The sequence below is a fragment of the Pituophis catenifer genome, unplaced genomic scaffold (genome assembly GCF_029215685.1).
Source record: "Pituophis catenifer annectens isolate HBS135680 unplaced genomic scaffold, rPitCat1.0.hap2 SCAF_15, whole genome shotgun sequence".
NCBI classification, from domain to species: domain Eukaryota; kingdom Metazoa; phylum Chordata; class Lepidosauria; order Squamata; family Colubridae; genus Pituophis; species Pituophis catenifer.
In genome coordinates, this window is record NW_027256895.1 from 1,379,395 (window position 1) to 1,403,776 (window position 24,382).

The following is a 24,382-nucleotide window of genomic DNA, read 5'->3' on the forward strand; positions in this document are numbered from 1 at the left end:
CTAAAGTCTTTCACGAGCCGGAATCCAGATATAAGGACCAGAGAGTTCCTCGACGATTCTCTTGATCTTGTGGTAAACCTCTTCGAAGCTCTCTCCTTCTACGATGGCTGGAGGGGAGAGAAGAGAGGCAGAGCATCATGAGATGAGCAAGAGGGGGACTTTCCGAAGGCGTCACGGCCCCATCGGATCCCGGTTCGGAGAAAAAGGAGGAGGAGTTGGAACCGAGATCATCCGACGAGGATGCCACCATATCTCCCTTGGCATGTTTGGAGAGGCCATGGGCTGAGGACGATGCGGTCCCAGGCCCCTTAGGCATTGAGGAAGGTGGTGGACCGGATGGAGAGCTGCCTGCCCTGACTGATATGAGGGTGGTGATTGGCTGCAGACAGACAGGGGTGCTGATAGGCAGCCTATACCCTCCAATAAGGAGCAGCTGCGTCTCCATTCGATCCGAGGGCACAGTGACTAGAGCGGAGGCAAGCTCACAGGAAGTCTGCAAGGTTGCTCGGGAGAAGGTCATCCTGCTACTTCTCACAAGGAACACCTGGCTTGGGTTGACTTAAGGAGACACCAGGGAAGATTGACTTTGTCGGGAACAATAGTTTGCATTGGCATGCACTCTCTCCCACCCCACAGCTTTGGAAAACCCCACCCTTGACTCATATTTCTGCCTGTGTCTTGCCTTATGCCCTGCCCCATGGATCTGGCACCTTGTCTTTGGACTTCCTCTCTCTGCCTTTGCGAATTGGTTTTGTTGCTTACTGGCTTGTGTTTGTGAGATTGTGAATGGCCGCCTTCAGGGTCAGAATGGAAGGTGGGAGGGGGGGTCTCAACTCGGCTCAGTTCATCTCGGAAGGTGGGTAGGGGGCTTGGCTTGGCTCAGCTCGGAAGATGGGGGGGGTCTCGGTTGGGGAAGGGAAGAAGGCGAAGCCTGGACGGCTTACAATCGGCCGAGATTTGTGCAAACCCCTCCAAAGCTGATCTGCCCATCGCCAGTTCTTCAGTTCCCTTCTTCTCCTTCCCACGGAGTGCATCTGATCATGTACAGAGTGCTGCTTCCCCCAACAGTGTCACTGCACCCAGCAGTGGTTGCCAGGAAGTATTTTGGTGGTGAGGGGACCGCCAATGTCCTTGATTGAGATATTTTGGGGGGATCATTGATATCCTAGGGCGGTGTTTCTCAACTTTGTTCACCGGAAGATGGGAGGACTTCAGCTCCCAGGATTCCGTGCTGGGCTGGGGAATTCTGGGAATTGAAGTCCATCCATCTTCCAGTGGTCAACATTGAGAAAGACTGACCCTCAGGGCAACCCCCTAATTCTAACAGAGGAGCAGAACAGAAATGTGTTCAAAAGTGCAGCCAGAAACACACTTAATCCTCAATTGACAATCTCTCATTTAGCAAACATTCGAAGTTTAAGTATCATTGAACAACGTGACTTATGACCGGTCCTCGCATGTATGACGGTTGCAGCATCCCACACTCACTTGATCAAAATTGGGGCACTTGGTAACCGGAATGTATTTACGACGATTGCAATATCCTGGGGTCGTGGGATCACCATTTTTGAGCCAATGGGGGGAGCCGGATTTGTTTAACAACTGCATGATTCACTTAACAACCGCAGTGATTGTCAACTAAAGGACAAAATGCAGCACAGGCAGTCCTTAATTTACGACTATAATGGAGCCCGCCCATTACGGCCGTATGTTGTGATACTGCTAAAGCAGGCTATCCACACAACCAACCCGATATTTACAACCTTTTTTGCGGTGGTTGTTCAGTGCATCTGCAGTCATTAAGCGAATGCCAGCGTCGTTAAGTGAACCCACCGTTTGCTGAGCTGTGTTTTTGCTGAAAACCAGAAGCAAACGTCATTTTTTTTGGGCAAAAACATTGTAAATCGTGGTTTATGATTACCGGATGCTGCAAACAGCAATACGGATAGTCCTTGACTTACAACACTTCATTTAGTGACCATTACAACAGCACTGAAAAAAGTGAGTTATGACCATTTTTCACACTTACGACCGCTGTAGAATCCCCATGGTCACATGATCAAAATTCAAAGGCTTGGCAACTGACTCGTATTTATGATGGTCCTCCCGGGGTAACACAACTCCCTTTTGCGACCTCCTGATGACCAAAGTCAACGGGGAAGCCAGATTCGCTTAACGACCATGTGGCTAACTTAACAACTGCAGGGATTCACTTACCAACAGTGGGAAGAAAGGTCGTAAAATGGGACAAAACTCACTTCACAGGTGTCTCGCTTAGCAACGGAAATTTTGGGCTCAATTGTGGTCATATGTTGACGACTAACCTGTATTTATTTATTTATTCCACCTCGTTTCAGAGCAACGGTTACTAAGTCGTAACTCGAGGACTAACCTGTATCCCTCTATCTCATTTAAATCTCACCAATCCCACTTACTGTCCAGGACTACATGCGTACTACATAACCCATGCGTCTGTGGAGAAGGAAATGTTGCTCTCAAGTCCATGCCAGCGAGAATGCCCAAGGCGCCCACCCGCACAAACGCACTTCGATCGTCGCTAGATAACGTTTGTGGATTATTAGGTACGTGCATGTGGACTAGAAACTTGAGATGATAGATTTAAAAACAAATAAATAATAATAATAATGGTGAAGCTATGGATTCGAACCTACCTGAAAAGCATTCTGTAAACTCCTGCTCGAGTTTCGTAGCTCTGTCGAAAGCCTTCCGCGCCTGCTCCTCCGTTATCCGCTTGTTAATTTCTCTGGGGGTCACAAACAGACGTTCGGCACATGAACAATCTCACAAAGCCCCATGGGCTGCCTTGCTCCCTCGTTTGTTTCAACCCTTGGCTCTCTGCACATGGGCAGAGAACTCCACTGGGGCTCCCTCTTCCTCCTCCTGCTCTCTGGTCTAATCTTCTGCGGCTGCTCAGCGCCGAAGGGAAACTGCCCAGAGAGATAGACTACTCCTGAATATGGAAACTCCATATAGAGTTTATTTGAGCTGGTTGGGAGTGATGGGAGAGGTAGTCCATCCCATTCTCAGTTGGAGAAAGGGTGGAATTTGAGCAAAGAGGACTGCCAGTTAAAACAAATTTCTGTCCCGGAGCTGATGATTATTCAAGGGCCCGCTGGACTGTTCTCTTAACGGAGAAAGGACTGAAGTTTCTTAAGTAAATGGCGACCTAGCTTGCGTGTCTCTGACTGCCCCTCAACATGGAGGCTCCATCTACCGAAACTCCTTCTAGCCAAGGGTGGAACCAGGGTGAACTGCTGGCTTCCCTGGTCTTGTGGCGGGGAGTTCCACAGCGCGATCCCCTGTCGTTTGGATTTCCTTGCCTCCGCGTCTCTCTCCCATCAGACCCCAAAATTGGGGAAGATGGACAAGGCTCTCCCGCTAGCCCCCTTGCTTGGCTGCAGCTTCCTCTTGCCCCCCCCCCAAATCCTGACCAGTACACATGTACCCCCACCCCCCCAGGACCCCTACTCACAAAACATTCTCGAGGGAGCGGGGTCGGATGAAAATGGCGATGGGGTGAAGCTGAGCGGCTTGCAGCCTCCGGACGGCGTTGGCGGAAACGTCCAAAATGCAGTGCTTGCCCTGGAAGGGGGGTGGGGTGGGGAAGAGAACGATGGGCTCAGGAATACCCACATACCCACAGAGAGTACATATGTGCTTGTTTGTGTTGGTCTATATGGAAATACCTCTTGTTGCATCTACAAAGCATGGGTGTTTGTTGCCTGAATGGCAGGCAACCCCTTCCCACCCTAGGAGGTGGGAAGAGAGCTCCCGATGATGGATTACGATTGGTGGGGGGAACCCTAAAAATCCTCCCTTAATTTTGGAATCTCTCTCTCCCTCCCTTTCTCTGTCCCCCATCTCTTTCTATCTTCTCTCTCTCTCTCCCTCTTTCTCTCTCTCCTCCTCCTCTCTCCCCCTCTCTTTTTCTATATCCTTCTCTCTCTCCCTCCCTCTCTCTGTCCCCCCTCTCTCTCCCCCTCTTTTTCTCTCTCTTTCTATCTCCTTCTCTCTTTCTCTCTCATTCTCTTTCTCTCTCCCTCCCTCTATGTCTCTCTTTCTCCACCTATTTTTCTCTCTTTCTCTTTCTCTCTCTTTCTCCCTCCTTCCCTCTCTTTCTTTCTCATTCTCTCTCCCCCTCCCTCTCTCTGTTCCCTCCTCTCTACTTCTCTTTCTCTTTCTATCTTCTTCTCTCTCCCCATCTCTCTTTCTCTCCCTCTCTCTCTCCCGCCCTCCCTCTTTCTGTCCCTCTCTCTCCACCTTTCTGTTTCTCTTTTTCTATCTCCTTCTCTTTCTCTCCCCATCTCTCTTTCTCCCTGTCTCTTTGTCTCCCTCCCTCCCTCTCTCTGTCCCCTCTCTCCATTTCTGTTTCTGTTTCTATCTCCTTGTCTCTCTCTTCTCTCGTCTTTCTCCCCGACTCTCCCTCTCCCTCTCTCATTCTCTCATTCTCTCCCTCCCTCCTTCTCTCTCCCCCATTCTCTCTTTCTCCCTCCCTCCCTCTCGCACTTCCTGTGGACAATTCTGCTCACTCGCCTCTGCATCCTGCCACGTACCTGCTCAGCCACCTCCCGTACAGATTGGACGCTTGTCCCGTAAAGGTGACTGTTGTACTGTCCGGCCTCGATGAATTTGTGGCTTTGAATGTCCTTCTCCATCTTCTCCCGCGAAGCCACAAAGTGGTAATCTCGGCCGTCCACTTCGTACTCCCGTTTCGGCCGCGTGGTGTCTGCCAGGGAGATTTTACGTCACTCCCTTCCAGCGTAGGTTGGAGGAACCCTTTCGGTACGAGTACGCCCTGCGCAACCCCCCTCCCACCAAATCCATTTCCCCAGATCCAGTGATCCAAACCCCACATCCCTCAAAAGTGGGGGGCGGGACTCCTCTGTGGTGGACTCACGTGGGACACAAGATCCAAATTTGTCTGGAAATTCAGAGAGGAGGTCATCGTTGACTCGGTCCTTGGTGGGTCCCAAAATAATGATCGGACGTGCATAATGAACTAGAACGAAAGGCAGAAAAGTTAAAAAGAGGGGCAGGGGCATCATGATTGGAAAGTGGGGGGGGGATGCAAAAATCCAAGCAGGGACTTGAAACCTCAAACCACTGAAACAGATGGTGTGAAAATGTAGATCGGGTACGAATGTTGTGCAAATGTCGTGGAAATGTACAAATGTTGTACAAATGTCGTGCAAATGTAGATAGGGAACGAATGTTGTACAAATGTCATGCAAATGTATGAATGTTGTACAAATGTCGTACAAATGTACAAATTTCATACAAATGTACAAATGTCGTACAAATTTCGTACAAATGTACAAATGTCATACAAATGTAGATAGGGTACATCTACAATTGTGTGCATGTTAAGTTTCCCACAAGAGGGGAGAACACTGCCTCCCCTCACTCCCCAGAATCCTTGTTGTCTGAATAGTCCTCGACTTACAACAGTTCATTTAGTGACCGTTTAAAGTTACAACGGCACTGAAAAAAGTGGCTTACGACTGTTTTTCTACACTCACGACCGTTGCAGCATCCCCAGAGTCATGTTATGAAAATTCGGGTGCTTGGCAACTGACTCATATTTATGACGGTTGCAGCATCCTGAGGTCGCTTTTGGCGACCTTCCGACAAGCAAAACCAGTGGGGAAGTCAGGTTCGCTTAACAACCGTGTTACTCACTTAACGACTGTGCTGAGAAAGGTTGGAAAATGGGGCACAACTCATCTAACATTTAACAAATATCTGGATCATCCACCTAAATTTTAGGCTCAATTCAATTGGGGTTGTAAATCGAGGACTACCTATATTTAAAAGTGGGCACAGTAAGACTCAGGAAACAAGGAACTATGTCGTGTATTTTGCATACACACAATTGTGTGTATGCAAAAATTCAAGGTGGCAAGTGTCATCTGCAGATAACGCCGAGTGTTCAAAAGAGGTATTGTCTGCATGTCTGCGTTGGAAGGGAACGAGTTAGCAGAATACTAGAACCATAGAGTTCGAAGGGACCTTGGAGGTCATCTAGTCCAACCCCCTGTTCAAGCACGCAGGCACTCCCAACTGGGAGAGATCCAGGACATTTCTCCAGATATTCCCAATTGGCTTCACGGCTTCTCTCGGGCTGTTTTGGAACTTTTCAACTTGTGTAATATCAAAGGAGAAATCGGAACTGGGGTTGAGGGAAGTGGGGGCAGAAAGAAATGAAAGATAAAGGAAATTTCTGGAAGGGGGGGATTTGGGGAGGGTCTGACGGAGAGTTTGGCCAAGGAACCAACCAAGGATTCCCTGCCATGCACCCTGCGCCAATCAGCTGCCTTTCAGAACTGTTGGACTACACCTTCCATCACTCCCAGCCGGTTTCAGGGAAGGCTTTGCTTCCCATCTCTACATCCGATACCCTTTCGGTTTGTCTTCCCTGATTTACTTATGTTTTTTTTCTCTTTTCACTTCATTTTGGGTGTGTGGGTGTGTTTCACACGACTTTTCTGTCCACTGAACTTGCATGGGAAGACGGGACACGCAACGCCAGCAGGGAAGGAAACCGGAAAAGGGTGGGGTTTTTTTCCTTACCTTCCATTTGCACAACAGTTTCATAGCTCAACACGGCGTCTTCTCGACCTGCGGAGGAAATGTAGGGAACTTGGTCAAATTATCTTCCTGGCAGGATTCTCCCTGGGTGCCAGGAGGAAGAGGAGAGGAGGAGGAGGAGGAAGAGGAAGAGAAGAGGAGGAGGAGGAAGAGGAGGAGAAAGAGGAGTGGGAGGAGCAGGAGGGGGAGGAAGAGGAGGAGGAGGAGGAGGAAGAGAGGAGCAGGAGGAGGAGGAGGAAGAGGAGGAGTGGGAGGAGCAGGAGGGGAGGAAGAGGAGGAGGAAGAGGAGGAAGAGAGGAGCAGGAGGAGGGGGAGGAAGAGGAGGAGGAAAAGGAAGAGAAGGCAGAGAAGGCAGAGGGAGCAGGAGAAGGAGGAAGAGTAGGAGGGGAAAGAGACGAGCAGGAGGAGGGGGAGGAAGAGAGGAGGAGGGGAGGGAAGAGGAAGAGGAGGAGGAGGAGTGGGAGGAGCAGGAGGCAGAGGAAGAGGAGGAAGAGAGGAGCAGGAGGAGGGGGAGGAAGAGGAGGAGGAAGAAAAGAGGATCAGGAGGAGGGGAGGAAGAGGAGGAGGAAGTGAGGAAGAGGAGGAGAAGGAAGAGAGGAGCAGGAGGAGGGGGAGGAAGAGGAGGAGAGGAGGAAGAGGAGGAGGAAGAAAAGAAGATCAGGAGGAGGAGGAGGAAGAAGAGGAGGAAGAGAGGAGCAGGAGGAAGGTGAGGAAGAGGAGGAGGAAAAGGAAGAGAAGGCAGAGGAAGAGCAGGAGGAGGAAGAGCAGGAGGAGGAAGAGAAGGGGAGGAGGAGAAACAGGGACAGTGGAGAGAAACTGACTGCAAGCAGGGAAGGTAAACAGATGGAACAGGGGGTCTCCCAGAGTGGACAAAGGAGGAGGAAGGAAGGGAGCAACACCCACCTTGAGAGCCAGATCCAGGGCCCCGATCCTGGAGGAGGAAGGAAGGAAGAGAAAGTAAGGAAGAGAAAGAGAGGAGGAGCAGAGAGAAAGAGAGAGGAACGGACGCATGAAGACGCCTCAGTTTCTGTGACGGAGCTGGGGGTGGGGGACTGCGTTTGTGGACACTGGAGGGGGATTCTGGAGGGGAAGCTTCTTCCCCAGGACAAAAGGTGTCCGTTGGCCCCACCCTGAGACGTCCTCCAGATGTCCACAAAGCCCACCACTCTGTCCAGGGGGACGCAAAGATCTGTAGGATCCTGCTTGGATGGGCTTGCTCCATGGACACTAAACTGCCACACTGCACAGAAATGTCGGAGAAAGTTTTTTCGAAGCTGCAGAAGATTATCTTTTGGGCCAATTCAGAGCAGATCCCTCTACACACACACACACACACACACACACACACACACACACACACGCACAGAGGCGCACACACACATGCACACACAGGTTCCCAGGAGAAGCCTAGCAGGAAGTTTGATGGCAGAGAACAAAAACGAGGGCAGCTGGCTCGGAGCTGGGTTCCCTGACCTCATCACCTTGAAGACTGGTGGACTTCAACTCCCAGAATTCCCCAGTCAGCAAGCCAACAAACCGGTGTTATAGGGAGTCCTTGAGTTATGGCGACAATTGGGACCAGGATTCCCACATCGCTTAGCAACAGCAAATCCTTGGAGTCCCACATGAGTTGTTAGTGGTCATTAGACAAGAACCTCCTTTAGCTTCTTGCTGGCTCCACTACCAGGAAGTTGGAAGGAAGGAAGTTGGAAGTCCCAGGTGTTTGCAAGCAGGCAGCAGGGAGATAAGTGACTGCTGCACAGGATTGTGTGAGTGGCAGGGAAGGTATGACAAGGATATGCATGGCGTGCAAGGGTGTGAAGGAGGCATAGTAGGGCTGAGGGAGGGTGTGTGAGGGTGTAAGGACATGGTGAAGCTGGGGAAGGGTGCATGGGTAGTGGAGAGGTGCAGCAAGGCTCAGGGAGGGTGCGTGAGTGTGCAAGGGAGGCATGATGAGGCCCGGGGAGGGTGTGTTAGGGTGTGCAAAAAGCAGAGGCAGAGCAAGCATAGAGGGTCGGGTGGGGAAAACTAACATTAATGACTTGCAACGTTTCCTACTGTCTTCCCCAGTGACTTTCTGGGGAAGCCTGCAGGAAAACTCGCCAATGGCAATCACGTAATTATAGGGCCCTGCAACCGGTCGTAAATGTGAGCCAGCTGCCAAGAGCCCAGATCACAATCATGTGACTTCATAACGTAACTCCGAACGGTCACTGGACGAACAGTCATAACTCAAGGACTACCTGTAATCAGATTCCAGATTCCAGATTGGTTGTTTGTCCGTAATTCCAAATTCAGTCTACAACTCTTGACAAATGCCCCCCAATTATGTTGGGGTCCTGTACCCCATCCTTTTCAAGGCCAGGGATGGGCTCACCTTTGCTTTTAACCGCGTCCACTCCCGTCGCTCGACCCTGCAGAGAGAAAAGGAGTATCAGCCGGGGACCCCAAGGCCTTCCTTCTCAGCCCCCCCAACAATTGCCAGAGCCCAGATATCTTCTCCAACAACCCAAAGACGCCCCCCCACCATTAAAAACCAGCCCAAATAGCACGAGACCCCCGAATCTCACCGCTAAGAACTGAGCATCTTACAATATTTCGAACTGATCTTACAAAATCTATCGACACGATTTTGCAGATCGATTTATAGAGACCGCGAACCGCCAAAATCTTGCAGGGGATTTGCACCACCCTTGTGCAAGAATTCGGTGGCGTTCACGCAACCAGGCGAGACCACAAAGATGTTCCGAGACTGTGGACGAGGGTCTAGGACTTTTCGGCTCGGTCCCTTCGCCTTGCCTGTTTTGCCTTGAGGTTTTCGCCTCTGGGTTATTAGCCACAAACTTGTCTCCTTGGCTGGCCCTCCACCAGTCTTTTGCCACTCCCTCCCAGGCGCTTTGCCGCAGCCCATACACAGACAGAGGTTTCGTCCTAGGTTTTTCGACACCTGGGACAGTTAAGGCCCAACAAATCAGCTAGAGGGGGAAGGATGGAAGGAAGGAACAGCCTTAGTGAAATGGGAGGGAGGAGGAGGTGGGGGACTTCCACCTCTGGCTTTTTTTTCGAGAGAAGGAAGAACCCTTTTCAGGCCAGATATCCAAATCGCTAACTAATGACAATGAATAATTTACGGCATTGATTCCCACCCCCCAAAAAAATGTTGTGGCCCATCAGTGGCCTGTGCGGATTGTAGCTGATTCAGACAGCGAGGAGGCTGGTGTGGGGCTGCGCAAGCAGCCTGTGCAGCTGGCACTCGAGTCAGACAATGAGGAGGCTGGAGAAGATGTGGTGCCAGAGGCGGGGATTGAACCAGGGCCTTCAGAACCTCCAGAAGCTCCCATAAGTGAAGAGGACAAAGAGGGGGAGCCTCTTCTCGATGCACGGACGCGCAGAGCTGCCAAAAGGCAGGAGTGGCTCCTCAGGAGGTCTCCTCGAGAGTAAGGCTTGGGGCTAATTGGCCACTCCCTTAGCCTATTTAAGGAGGAAGGCCGACTGAAGCAATTTGTAGGGAACAAGTTCATTCTCCTTCACGTCTGGATTCTCTGCAAATTGCTTCTGGGCTTTCTGCCAACCTTAGTAAGATTGTGATTACTGTATCTTTGGTTTCTTGTAGGCTGTTAAGAAAGTTAGTTAACAGCTTTCGTTTGGACAAGACTGAGTTATTTTAGTAAATTTAAGTTGTGTACAGACTTTGCGTGTGCTGTGTTCTTTGGGGTCCCTAGCTGGGGCAGAACAAAAAGGGGGGGAGATGTTTGCAAGCATCCCATTCAAGATTTAGAAAGGAACAAAAGGAAATTGTAAAAGTGCTGGTTTTTTAAAAAAAATTTTGCAAGGTGAAGAGTTAGTTGCAATTGGAGCGCGAGCATGCGGCGCTTCTGAGCATGTGCAAAGCGTCCGTGATGACATCTGGGTGGGTGGGCGGAGCCTCCCGCCACTTCCGCTACCACTGAGCCGAACCCATTTTAACGCGTGGCTGTGTAGCGGCTGTGTCTCTGCGTCTCCTGAACCCCACTTTTGAAAGTCACAGGAGAGACCCCTCCCCCTCCCCAAAGACCCCCCTCTCCCTTACCGCCTCTTGCTGGGAATGAAGCCGAGCTCGTCACTGTCGCCATCCGGATGGACGCGCCGCGCCTGCCACCATTCCTCGTCGGAAGCGTCGATGACGTGAAGGACGTCGCCAAAATGGAAACTCAGAGCTTGGCTCAAGAAGCCACAATCCTTGGTCTTGTCGTAGTCGAAGAGAGCCCTGTTTGATAAGGGGAGGGGGGGGTGTTTATTGGGGGTGGGTGGGCGCACAGATGAGAAGGCCAAAATATCACGGACTGAGTTAAGGTCTGCCTTGAAGTTTCTCCTTCCTTTGGAGTCGTTCCAAGGGTGAGATGGCTGGCATATCAATTTAATAAATACGTTTACAATGTTTGTTTTTTTTTTAAATTACCATTTCTGTTTTTGAAAGCCAGTTTGGTCTAGTGGTGAAGGCACCAGGCTAGACACCAGGAGACGGTGAGTTCTAGTCCCACCTGAGATACGAAAGCTAGCTAGGAGACTTTGGGCCAATCACCAGGAGACGGTGAGTTCTAGTCCCACCTGAGATACGAAAGCTAGCTAGGAGACTTTGGGCCAATCACCAGGAGACGGTGAGTTCTAGTCCCACCTGAGATACGAAAGCTAGCTAGGAGACTTTGGGCCAATCACCAGGAGACGGTGAGTTCTAGTCCCACCTGAGATACGAAAGCTAGCTAGGAGACTTTGGGCCAATCACCAGGAGACGGTGAGTTCTAGTCCCACCTGAGATACGAAAGCTAGCTAGGAGACTTTGGGCCAATCAGCAGGAGACGTGAGTTCTAGTCCCACCTGAGATACGAAAGCCAGCTAGGAGACTTTGGGCCAATCACCAGGAGATGGTGAGTTCTAGTCCTGCTGACGCATGAAAGCTGGTTGGGTGACTTTGGGCCAATCAGCAGGAGACGTGAGTTCTAGTCCCACCTGAGATACGAAAGCTAGCTAGGAGACTTTGGGCCAATCACCAGGAGACGGTGAGTTCTAGTCCCACCTGAGATACGAAAGCTAGCTAGGAGACTTTGGGCCAATCAGCAGGAGACGGTGAGTTCTAGTCCCACCTGAGATACGAAAGCTAGCTAGGAGACTTTGGGCCAATCACCAGGAGACGGTGAGTTCTAGTCCCACCTGAGATACGAAAGCTAGCTAGGAGACTTTGGGCCAATCACCAGGAGACGGTGAGTTCTAGTCCCACCTGAGATACGAAAGCTAGCTAGGAGACTTTGGGCCAATCACCAGGAGACAGTGAGTTCTAGTCCCGCCTTAGGCATGAAAACAGTTTGGGCCCCTCTCGCTCAGCCCAACCACCTTACAGGGTTGTTGTTGTGAAGGAGGAACAAGGAGGAGGAAGGTCTGTTAGATATGCTCACTGGCTTGAGTTATTTGTAAATTAAAACAAAAGAAATACAACACAATAAAAATAATAAAACAATAAATAAAACAATAAAATAAAATTAAGATAAATTTTAAATAAAATAAATAAAATAATCAATAAACTAAAATAATAAGCTAAACTAAACTAAAATATAAACTAAACTAAAATAACAAGTAAACTAAACTAAGCTAAAGAAAAAATAAAATAAAAAAATAAAAAATAACTAAACTAAAACTTAAAATAAATTTAAAATAACATTTAAAAAAATGAAATGAAATGAAATAATAATAAAAATAAAATAAAATAACATAACATAACATAAAATATTACTGGGGATGGGGAAACAGCAGCCTCCCAGAAAGTGTTGGACTTCGAGACCCATAATCCTTGCCAGCCCAGTCCAGAGGAAACTGGAGGCCGACATATCTGCAAGGCGCTGGATTTGAGGATGTTGAAATGAAGGGAACTTAATTTCTGACATTCCAAGTTCAGAATCTTTTAAAGCTCCCATGAAAATATAATACCTTCCTGGAGAAGGGGGAATATATTCATTTCCACCCCCCTTATTACTAGAGTTGAGCGTTTGGGGGGATAGGAAAGCAGCCATTTCTTCAGGGACCGTTGGAAGTTACAACTGCACCACAGGAAAAGTTGACTTGCGACCTGTCCTCCCACTTATGACCGTCGCCTAGTCACGTGATCAAAATTTGGGCGCTTAGCAAATGGCACCTATTCACAATGGTTGCAGCCTCCTGGGTGGGGGTCCCCTTTGGCGGCCTTCTGACAAGCAACGTCAAGGGGGGGGGCAGCCGGATTCATTTAACGACCGCATGTTTCACTTAACAACTGCAGTGACTCGCGGAACAACCCTTGATAAAAAAAGATCGTAAAATTGACACTTTTCATTGCTTAGCAATGAAAAATTCTGACCTCCCCCCCCGCCCCACATTGTGATCATAAGTCGAGGACTACCTGTAGACCGGATATTTTCTCTAGCCGTTCCCCTCCCTTCATCTCAGCAGATTCCAACCAATCTTGGCCAACCTCAAAAACTAACCAGGATGAAAGGATGAAACACCACCAGGAAAGCTCACAGGTTATTATTATTTGAAAACATAACACTGTTACCACCCTATACCCCTGGATTCAGAGATAGGGGGGGGTCCTAAGGGCTGGGGGCTCACCGGATGTAGAAGCCCCTCTTGGGGTTACTCCGAAGCGACGCGGTTCCTGAACCCAAACTGCTATTCATCAGCTGTTCCCGGAGATCGTGGATCTTGGCCTCAAAGCGACTGTATTCTAGAAGGGGGAGAGATCGGGGAACGGGGGTGGGTGGGTGAGTGGGTGATGCTGGATCCTCGAATCATGGAGCTGTAGAATTGAAATGTCCCCAAAGATCAGCTAGTCTAGTTCTTCTCAACCTTGGGAACTTTAAGAGGTAAGGACTTCAACTCCCAGAATTCAACCTTGGGAACTTTTAAGAAGTGAGGACTTCAACTCCCAGAATTCAGCCTTGGGAACTTTTAAGAGGTGAGGACTTCAACTCCCAGAATTCAGCCTTGGGAACTTTTAAGAGGTGAGGACTTCAACTCCCAGAATTCAACCTTGGGAACTTTTAAGAGGTGAGGACTTCAACTCCCAGAATTCAGCCTTGGGAACTTTAAGAGGTGAGGACTTCAACTCCCAGAATTCAACCTTGGGAACTTTTAAGAGGTGGGGACTTCAACTCGCAGAATTCAACCCTGGGAACTTTTAAGAGGTGAGGACTTCAATTCCCAGAATTCAATCTTGGGAACTTTTAAGAGGTGAGGACTTCAACTCTCAGAATTCAACCTTGGGAATTTTAAGAGGTGAGGACTTCAACTTGCAGAATTCAATCTTGGGAACTTTTAAGAGGTGAGGACTTCAACTCCCAGAATTCAACCTTGGGAACTTTAAGAGGTGAGGACTTCAACTCCCAGAATTCAACTTTGGGAACTTTTAAGAGGTGAGGACTTTAACTCCCAGAATTCAACTTTGGGAACTTTTAAGAGGTGAGGACTTTAACTCCCAGAATTCAACTTTGGGAACTTTTAAGAGGTGAGGACTTTAACTCCCAGAATTCAACCTCCCCAACCCCAATCTTCCTCCCTCAGGAGTCCTAACAAAATTGGGGAGGGGGAGATTAAAAAAACCTAAAAATTCTCCCCACATTTTTACCCCAATCGACCTTGGTCATACAGTCATAGCTAACCAGGATGAAAGGATTTGACGCCACCAGGAAAGTTTTTCCAGGTTAAGGAGTTCATTTCCCCACCTCTCCGTCTCCCCGTGTGACCTACATGGGTCTCTCTCCCCCCCCCCCACAAATAACTCTTACCATCTGGCTTATACTGGGCGATAATGGTGACCGTCTGGCCGGCGTTTTTCAGAGCGATGGCGGCTTGTTCGTGGGTAGCGTTCCTGAGATCCACGCCGTTGACCTGTCGGGAGAGGTTAATAACCAATCAGAATAGAGCGGGAAGGGACCTTGGAGGTCTTCTAGTCCAGCCCCCTGTTCAAGCAGGAGAATCTGCCTACACCATTTGAGACAAGTGGCTGTTCGGTCTCTTCTTAAAAGCCTCCAGTGATGGAGCAACCCACAACTTCTGGTGGCAAGGAGTTCCACTGGTGAATTGTCCTCCCTGTTAGGAAGTTTCTCCTGAATTCCAGGTTGCTTCTCTCCTTGATGAGTTTCCATCTGTTGCTTCTTGCCTTGCCTTCAGGGGCTTTGAAAAATAATTTGAACCCCTCCCCTCTTATTTGGGGCAGCCCCTCAAATACTGAAATGCTGCTATCATATCACCCCTAATTCTTCTTTTCTCTCGACTGGCCAAACTCAAATCCTGCAACCGTTCTTCCTACGTTTTAGTCTCCAGGCCTTTAATCATCTTAGGCTGCTCTTCTCGGCACTTTTTTCCAAAGTCTCAACCTCTTTTTTGTAACGTGGGGACCAAAACTGGACGCAAAATATTCTAGGTGTGGCCTTACTAAGGATTTACAAAGTGGTGCTAATCCTTCACCTGAGTTTGATTCTGTGCCTCTGTTTATACAACCAAGGATCGCATTAGCTTTTTTTTTGGGCTGCTGTTGCACACGGCTGCTTATAAAAAGCAGCAATAATAAATATTATATATATTAAGTAGTACAATAAGCAGTATAATAAACGTAATAATTATCTATATTATAAGCAGTACAATAAGCAGCATAATAAATAACAGTACATTATAATATAATAAGCAGTATAATAAGGATAATAATAAACAGCAGTACAATAAATATTATCTATGGTATAATAAGCAGTATAAGCACTTAAATAAATATTGTAATAAATATTATAATAAGCAGTATAAGGAGTATAATTAGCAGTATAATAAATATATAAATGTTATATATATTAATAGAATAGAATAGAATAGAATAGAATAGAATAGAATAGAATAGAATAGAATAGAATAGAATAGAATAGAATAGAAAATATGGAATGGAATGGAATGGAATGGAATGGAATAGAATAGAATAGAATAGAATAGAATAGAATAGAATAGAATAGAATAGAATAGAATAGAATAACAGAGATGGGAGGGACCTTGGAGGTCTTCTAGTCCAACCCCCTGCTTAGGCAGGAAACCCTCTACCATTTAATATATTGTGTGTGTGTGTGTGTGTGTGTGTGTGTGTGTGTGTGTAGGTCTTTGGTTATTCGGGTTTTCTCCCACGTAAAATTGGAAGTGTCTTGGCGACGTTTCGACAAAGTCTCATTCGTCATTTTCAGGCTGGTGTTTTCGGCTTTGTGCTTCTAGGAGCAATGTGTGATCGCAGCTGTTTCTTCCTTTTAACTGCCAGTGAACTGATTGGGTGGGAGCTTGGCTGTGTTCTGATTGGGTGGAGGTGTGTTCTGATTGGTTGGGGGCTTGGCTGTGCTCTGATTGGATGGAGGTGTGTTCTGTTTGGGTGGGGGCTTGGTTGTGCTCGGGTTAGTCTGAGTTGCAGGGGGATTTGAGCTGGTGAGCTGCGTTGCTGTTGTTTGGCTTCGCGTTTGTGGTCGTGCCACATCTTCATGGTGGGTGTCAGTTTGCTTCATGTATGGATTGGAGGGGTTTAAAGTGGCTAATGATACAGCTGTGGTCTGGCTTCTGGTTTGTGGTCATGCCTCATCATCGATGTGGATTTGATGAGGCACAACCATAAACCAGAAGCCAGACCACAGCTGCATCAACGCAGCTCACCAGCTCAAATCCCCCTGCAACTAACAGCTAGCCATACCCTTACTCGTTCGAACTTGGGCTGCCTGCATGTTAGGCAGTTGTATTAACCTCTGAGCCACAAGTTCTCCTCCCTTCATCAGCTTGAGCCAGGGGAGAGATTATATACACATTATAATAATTATATATATCATAATAATCAGTATAATAAACCGAATATGCAGCCTAAATTCCATTATACTGTTTATCGGTTTATTCTGGTTTAACCCCCCCACCCACCCAATCCACTGGGGTGCGGGAAGGTCTTTCTTACTGAGAGAATCTGGTCCCCTTTCCGAAGTTCCCCGCTGAGGTCAGCTGGTCCTCCGGCCAGGATGAAGGAGATGAAAATGCCCTCGCCGTCTTCGCCGCCCACAATGTTGAACCCCAGCCCTGTCGACCCACGGTGGATCACGATGCGGCGCGGTTCCCTAGAGAGAGGAAAGAAAGGAGGGGGTGTGAAACAGAAGGGTCCCATGTGGTCATCTGGTCCAACCCCGCTCCCCCGCTGGCTGGGGTACTGTGGGAGTTGAAGTCCACCCCATCTTCAAGTGGCCGAATTTGAAATGGCTTCAATCCTTGGCCTTCCTTCCTAACTCGTTCAGATAATTAAATTTGTACTTGGATCTCTGCTTGGTCTCTTTTTCCAGACTAAGCAAACCCAAATACTTTCCATCGTCCTCTGCAAGGTCCAGGCATCTTGGACCAGGGGTCTCCAACCTTGGCAACTTTAAGACTTGTGGACTTCAACTCCCAGAAGGACCCTCTATAGTCCTTGACTTGCAACTGTTCCTTTTAGTGACCGTTTGAAGTCATGACAGCACTGAAAAAAAGTGGACCGATGACCATTTTTCGCACTTACAACCGTTGCAGCGTCCTCGTGGTCACATGATCAAAATTCAGACGCTTGGCAACGATCCATATTTATGACGGTCGGAGTGTCCTGTGGGTCGTGCGATCCCCATTTGCGACTTTCTGACAATGGGGAAGCCAGATTCGCTTAACAACCGTCTTACTCAGCAGTGATTCACTTAACAACCATGACAAGCGAGGCCGTAAAATGGGGGCAAAGCTCATTTAACAACTGTCCCACTTAGCAACATCAATTTTGGGTTCCACTGTGGCCAAGCAGGGCCGTTCGCTGTCCTTGGTGCTGAATCCACAATTCCGTTCAGCACCAAGGACAGCGGATGGCTCTGCCGAGGCTCTGTGGCAGGTGTGGGGAGGCCACACCCCCAGGAGGCGGAGCCTAGCACTTACCTGGGAATATCTTCCTCCCCCATCAGTTCTTTTGGGATGGGGGAGTACCTCCGAGGAGAGGTGGGGGTCATGGCTTGCGGGTAGTCAGAACCCAGGTAACTCTGACCGATTTCGTTGTCTAGGTGATGGGAATAAGCTAATAATAAAGAAGAAGGAGGATTTATTGAATTTATATGCCACCCGGCGGCCAAATAAATATGCCAAAAAGCAAAAGGGAAGGAAGCACAGTTAAGAAAAAGGAGAGTATCATTTTGCAGAGACAAAGACCTTTAATTCAGAATTTGCAAAGGTCTAATAAATGCATTTCTTACGTGTTAGCGGGCAGAGATGTATTTTTAAAAAGATCATTGAAGCTCCCCCAATCATTAATATACAGATCTTTATCTCACAGCCAGAGATTTTTTTAAAAAAAAATCCCCCATTTTTGCAAGTACAATGAGTTTAGTTGGGTCTCCTCTGGAGCAGCCATGGTTATTCTCAAGCTCATAGTTGACTAGATACCTCCGTTATGAGGTTCTCTAAGAGGGGGGAAAGTGGAGGTATCATGAGGACGGGGCGGGGAGCTCTTTTCAGATTAACAGAGTCGGAAGGGACCTTGGAGGTCATCTAGTCCAACCCCCCCTTCCTAAGCAGGAGACCCTACACCGTTTCTGATGACAATCCAGTCTCTTCTTGAAAGCCTCCAGTGATGAAGCTCCCACAACTTCCAAAGGCAACTTCTGTTCCATCGGTTGATTGTTCTCACTATCAGAAAATTACTCCTTATTTCCAGGTTGAATCTCTCCTTGGTCAGTTTCCATCCATTGTTCCTTGTCTGGCCTTTGGAAAATAGCTTGACCCCCTTCCTCCTCTCTGGGGCAGCCCCTCAAATATTGGAAGGCTGCTATCCTGTCTCCCCTGGTCCTTCTCTTCACTAGACCAGCCATGCCCAATTCCGGCAACTCTTCTTCATACGTTTTAGCCTCCAGTCCTCTAATCATCCTGATCTTCTCTGCACTCTCAACATCTTTTTTATAGTGTGGTGACCAAAACTGGATGCAGGATTCTAGGTGTGGCCTTACTAAGGCTTTATAGAGTGGTATTAGTTCCTCCCTTGATTTTGATTGCATCCGTCTGTTAATGCAATTTAGGATTGAATTGGCTTTTTTGGCTGCCGCTGTACACTCTTGACTCATATTTGGCTGGTTGTCCACTAGGACTCCAAGATCCCTCTTCTACTCACTGCTATTAAGCCTGGTTAATTATTAAGCTGTTAAGCTACTCACAGGAAGTGAGGTCAGGCGGGGCATAAGAGTCATTCAAGTCGAGGGTGGTGGGCTTGGCCACCTTCAGGTACACAACATCAAAGGTATTCTTCAGAGCTGCCACCGCATCTTCGTGCATGACATCCTCCAGACTCACATTGTTTACCTGCAGGGAGGGGAAGAAAAGGCAGTTGATCGACGGACTCACCTGTGGCATCGGGTGAAGCCACACAGCATCCCGCCCAATCCATCTTCTTCCTGGCTAGTTACAAACTGAGTATCTGCTTAGCTCCGTGTTTCTCAACCATGGCAACTTTAAGAGGTGTCGGCTTCAACTCCCAGAATTCCCCAGCCAGCATGGGGAATTACATATCTGAGATGAAGGGAGATCTAATCCCACACTCGCTGAAGAATCCCCTCTTGTGGAAAGTTGTGACGTTTTCCCCACCTATGCCCACAGGAAGAAGGAGCCAATCACCTCACACATATCATGACTTAAATGCACTAATTCATGAGTTGGGTTGAGTTGGGCTAGGTTAGGTTGAGTTCGGTTGAGTTGAGGAAGATTAAATTAGGTTGAGTTGAGTAGTGTTGAAGAGTTGGGTTGAGTTGAGTTGGGTTGGCTTAGATTAACTTCAATTGAGTTGGGATGAGTTGAGTTGGGTTAGGTAAGGTAAGGTTAAATTGGGTTGAGTTGAATTGTTGGGTTGGGTAAGGTTAAGTTAGGTTGAGTAGAGTTAAAGAGTTGGGATGGGTTGAGTTGGGTTAGGTAAGGTAAGGATAAATTGGGTTGAGTTGAATTGTTGGGTTGGGTAAGATTAAGTTAGGTTGAGTAGAGTTAAAGAGTTGGGATGGGTTGAGTTGGGTTAGGTAAGGTAAGGATAAATTGGGTTGAGTTGAATTGTTGGGTTGGGTAAGGTTAAGTTAGGTTGAGTAGAGTTAAAGAGTTGGGATGGGTTGAGTTGGATTGAGTTTAGATTAATTTCAACTGAGTTGGGATGAGTTGAGTTGGGTTTGGTAAGATTAAATTGGGTTGAGTTGGGTAAGGTTAAATTAGGTTGAGTTGAACTGAGTTGAATTGGGTTGGGTAAAGGTTAAATTAAGCTGACTTGAATTGAGTTGGGTTAAGTAAAGTTAAATTAAGCTAAGTAATTAGGTTGAGTTGAGTAGGGTTGGATTAAGTTAACTTGAATTGAGTTGGGTTGAGTAGAGTTGAACTGAACTGAATTGAAGACATCTGAGGCATTATGACTAATTTGGCCAAATCTCTCTTCTATCCCCCATTTTAATCTCGACTGAAATTATCTTTTTTTTTTTTTTGGCTATCTTTAAATTTAACTTTGGGGGGAAATTACGTTCTTGTAAGACAGCTCCCCCACCCTGGTTCTTGGGCAACCCACCACAGCCCACCCCACCCCCGGCCTTACCGCTAGGATTTTGTCCCCGATCTGCAGCCGCCCGTCCTTGTGGGCTGCCCCGCCCTCAATGATTTTGGTGACGTAGATACTGTTGTCCCCGGGAATATGCTGGTTGCCAACACCGCCTGCAATGCTGAAGCCCAGCCCTGTGAATGAAGACCAGAGAAGGAAGTTGGTGAGGCGGACGCTGTCTCAGTGAGCGACAGAGAAGGATAGAGAGCGGGGTGCACGCCAGGTGAAAACATCTGGAGGGAACATTTTCATAGGGCTGAATTTATTTTTCACAATTTTAAGAAGGTCTTAGATTTGGAAGATGATCTCTAAGGTCATCTAGTCCAACCTCCCTGGCCCACGCCAGGATCCGCTGCATGGCATGAGCATCTGGATAACTGGAAGGCCTCCAGACAAGGAGAATGTTGACCTTTCAAAGGCTGCCAAAAAGAGAGCAGGGATGCAACAGCCCTTCCACTGTGCCCGGCACCTAGCATTTAAAGATACACTGAGCCGGCCACTGGAGGTTCCATTAGCCTTGCTAGGGATGGTGGGGTGGAGAAGATCTTTTTTCCTTGAGGATACCATTCTTCCCTAATCAGATATAAATTGTCTACTAAGGGCAGTGCTTGTCAACCTTGGCAACTTCAAGATGGATGGCCTTCAGCTCCCAGAATTCCCTAGCATTAATACATTCCTTTTGCCATGTATACCCATTGTGGCCTGCATACTCTCTTGTAATCCCTTTCTCTCCAATCTCTCTCCTTTAGGGGATAGGAGAAAAGGCATGAGAAACATTGATTTAGGGTAATGTGGCTTCACCCAATTGGGAACTGGGGTTCATCGAAGCAACAGAGCCCCTAAAGTGAAGGAATATGAGGTCCCCGGGAAGTCCTGGGGGGGGTCAGAGGGGGGGGCTCACCTTTAGGGCCTTTGATCAGCTTAATCTCGATCACCTTCTCCGCCAGCGGTTTCCTGCGCATGACGTAGAGCCGCACGATGGAGCCGGCCTCCTTCAGCGCCTCCACCGCTGTGCTGTGGGTCACCTCCCGTACGTCCACATCGTTCACGAAGAGGATGCTGTCATTCACTCTGTCCAGGGGAGGAAAAAAAAAAATCACACACACAGAGCCAAAAAAAAAAAATCAGAATTACACATCACCCAGAGTCATTCGGTGGAATCGAGCGGCTAAAGAGAGGCACGAATAAAATAAATGCAGATGGTCCTTGTTTAGTGACCGTTTTTCACAATTACCACCATTGCCAAATCTCCACCGTGATCCCCTTTTGCGACCTTCAGCCCAGCAAAGTCCATGGGGGGGGAGGCAGACTCACTTAACGACCGTGTTACAACTGCAGGGATTCACTTAATAACGGTGGCAAGAAATGTCATAAAATGGGAGAAAGAACTCACTTAACAACTGTCTCGCTTAACAGAGGAAATTTGGGGCTCCATTGTGATCGTAAATCGAGGACTACATAAATTTTAAAAGGGGAAGAGGTGGACCATGGCTATTTTAGCCCACTGCCTTCCAGAAGAATCAGATGCAAGCTTTCAGGTAGTCCTCAACTTATAACCATTTGTTATAAGCTTGTTTAGTGACCATTCGAAGTTACGACGGCACTGAAAAAAAGTGATTTAGGACTGCTTCTCCCACTTACGACCACTGTAGCATCCTCATGGTCACAGGATCAAAACGGGGCAAAATTCACATAACATCTCGCTTAGCAACGGAACTTTGGGGCTCAAGACTCAGCCGCCCCGAGTCTTCGGAGAGGGGCGGCATATAAATTGGATTAATTAAGTTAAATTAAATTGTGGTTGTAAGTGGGGGACTACTTGTATGGGGTGTCTGTCTTGGTTTTCAAGCCTAACAGGTGACAACTTTAGCCTGTCTCGGGGGGGGGGGGAGGAATGCTCAGCGGGGTTAGAGGGATGGTAAATGCTGGGATGGGAGACCACCAGGAGAGCCAGGTTTCCAGGTTGATCTGAAAACTGAGCCAAGCAAGAAGATGAAGCCATCTCCGCAGGGGCTGCTCAGAGATGCCAATGCAGCCAGGATTCTCCCCTCCCTGACACTCACCGTAATCGGCCATCTTGAGCGGCTGCCCCTCCGGGGATGATTTTGGTGATGAAGATACTGGGGTCATCCCCAACATGAGGATTGTCGGTGCCCCCGGCGATGCTGAAGCCCAGCCCGGAGTTGCCCTGCGAGAGAGTAAAGTCTCAATGCAAAGGAACCGATACCATTTGCAACGTCCCATCGAAGAAACTAGGACTGGTTGAATGCGATGGTTGAATCGCTCAACGTGAGGCCGAGTTTCCCACCGAGCAAAACCGAAAACAGCACCAACCTAGTCTAACATAGGTTGTTTCTCAACCTTTAAGGTAGGTGGACCCCAACTCCCAGAATCCCCTAGTCAGCAGATCATCCTTAAGACCAGTGGACTTCAACTCCCAGAATTCTCCAGCCAGCAGATCATCCTTAAGACCGGTGGACTTCAACTCCCAGAATTCTCCAGCCAGACAGGCATCCTTAAGACCGGTGGACTTCAACTCCCAGAATTCCCCAGCCAGCGGTATAAACACTTCACATGATATGCATCCCCATTGCAGTTTGCTTACTCTCTTCTAATCCCTTCCTCTGCAATCTCTCTACTCTAGGAGGTAGGAGGAAAAAAAATAAGCAGGTATGACTGGCAGGGGAATTCTGGGAGTCGGAAGTCCACAAATCTTCAAGTTGTAAGGTTGTGAAACAGTGACCTTGTCCCCCCCCCTCATCTTACACAGACACACAAACACACAAAATTACCCTCTCTAGAGTGATCTCTTCATATTCCATCTCGCCTTCGGTTCCATTTACCTGGGGGGAAGAAAAAGGAAAGTTGCGCAGTGAGACGTTGGCGGGAGCAGGTTGGTTTACCGATGGAAGAGGAAAACTCTTTCGGAAGAACTTTTTGGGGTCGTAGGGGGAGGAGGACGTGGCGGTCGAAGGGGCATGCAAGGACGGGGTGGGGGGGCTGGCCGGAGGGACCCGGAGAGGTGACAAAAGTGGACCTCCATGGCAAACTCACATAAGCTGGTGCTTCTAAAGTGTCGGTGTTGACAATGACGGGTGGAGAATTGGCCTGGAGACAGACAAAGAGACAGAGAAAAAGAGAGGAGGGGGCGAAATTATACGGCTGCCCAGCCTCGAGGCCACATCGCCTTATCTCTTACACTGCAAGAGCCAGGGAGACCCCAACCCAGGGTGCTTTCGTTTTTTGCCACCCACTTACCCCTCGTGCATGCACCTCCAGGCCTCCCCCTCCCACCCAAATCCTCAAATCCCCATTCCCCCTTCTGTCAACCCAGCCGCTTTGCCAAAAATCCATGCAATGCAAAAACCGGGGTCTCCATATCAAATGGAAAAAGAGATAAATAAATACAGGATGCCAAATATCGCGCCGCGGGTTGTCGAGCGGGGTGATGGGGGGTCTCAAAATGTGGGTACCCTGAATATTTGGTGGGGTTGGGTCCCCCGATTGAGGGAAGGGAGGAAGACGGGGCAAAGGGGAAGGGATGAGATGGCCCAAGGGAACTCCGAGTGTATACTGTATCTTGAAGATGCTCAGCTGGGACGCCCGAGAGGTGATTTACTGCCGGGTAGCTGGGTGTGTATGTGTGGCTTTGTGTGTGTGTGTGTGTGTGTGTGTGTGTGTGTGTGTATGCTAAGCTATTTGACCTGGAATCCAAGTGGGCTGAAGTCCCACTTGGCTCCCCACCCACCCACTCACCTCTCCCCCCCCCTTCCATTTTGCATGCTTTCGCTCTTTATTTCTCCCACCTCCAGTGGCCGCTGACAACAGTCGCCATGGCAACACCATGACAACAGCATCTCCCTCCGGGGATGCAAACAAAGGTCCTCAGGTAGGAGGGGCTCACACCAGCCTCCCTCCACCCTAACCTGGACTATGGGGTTAGGGGAGGGGGCTATTTTATATGAAAGTGGGGGGCAACCCCACTCTCTCACGCACACACACAGGCCAAAACGACCCTCCCACTTGTCGGTGGGCAGTGAAGGATGTCAACCCCAGCGTTCAATACCCAAACTCTCTTTGGGGTGTGTACGATACCCATCATCCCCAACCGGGACAGATGAACGTTGGAACCCAATGTCCTGG

The 24,382-nt window shown here is 48.5% G+C and overlaps 1 protein-coding gene across 2 annotated transcripts; it reads right to left on the reverse strand.

The window, feature by feature from the left end:
- Positions 1-23,076, reverse strand: DLG4 (discs large MAGUK scaffold protein 4). 2 transcript variants are annotated; one of them, XM_070954666.1, is made up of 18 exons: positions 23,032-23,076; positions 22,303-22,427; positions 21,141-21,310; positions 20,237-20,373; positions 18,831-18,975; positions 17,566-17,701; positions 16,580-16,736; positions 14,403-14,505; positions 13,228-13,342; positions 10,679-10,855; positions 8,993-9,023; positions 7,513-7,540; positions 6,592-6,639; positions 4,919-5,020; positions 4,575-4,747; positions 3,494-3,603; positions 2,673-2,764; positions 1-107 (listed from the first exon to the last, which is right to left on the reverse strand). In XM_070954666.1, exons 1-18 carry the CDS (start codon positions 23,059-23,061, stop codon positions 1-3), a joined length of 1,986 nt encoding a protein of 661 aa, XP_070810767.1. In that variant the 5' UTR covers positions 23,062-23,076. The 2 variants fall into 2 exon arrangements, with proteins under 2 accessions (XP_070810767.1, XP_070810766.1); XM_070954665.1 differs by having other exon boundaries at positions 8,987-9,023.
- Between the last annotated feature and the right edge of the window lie 1,306 nt (positions 23,077-24,382).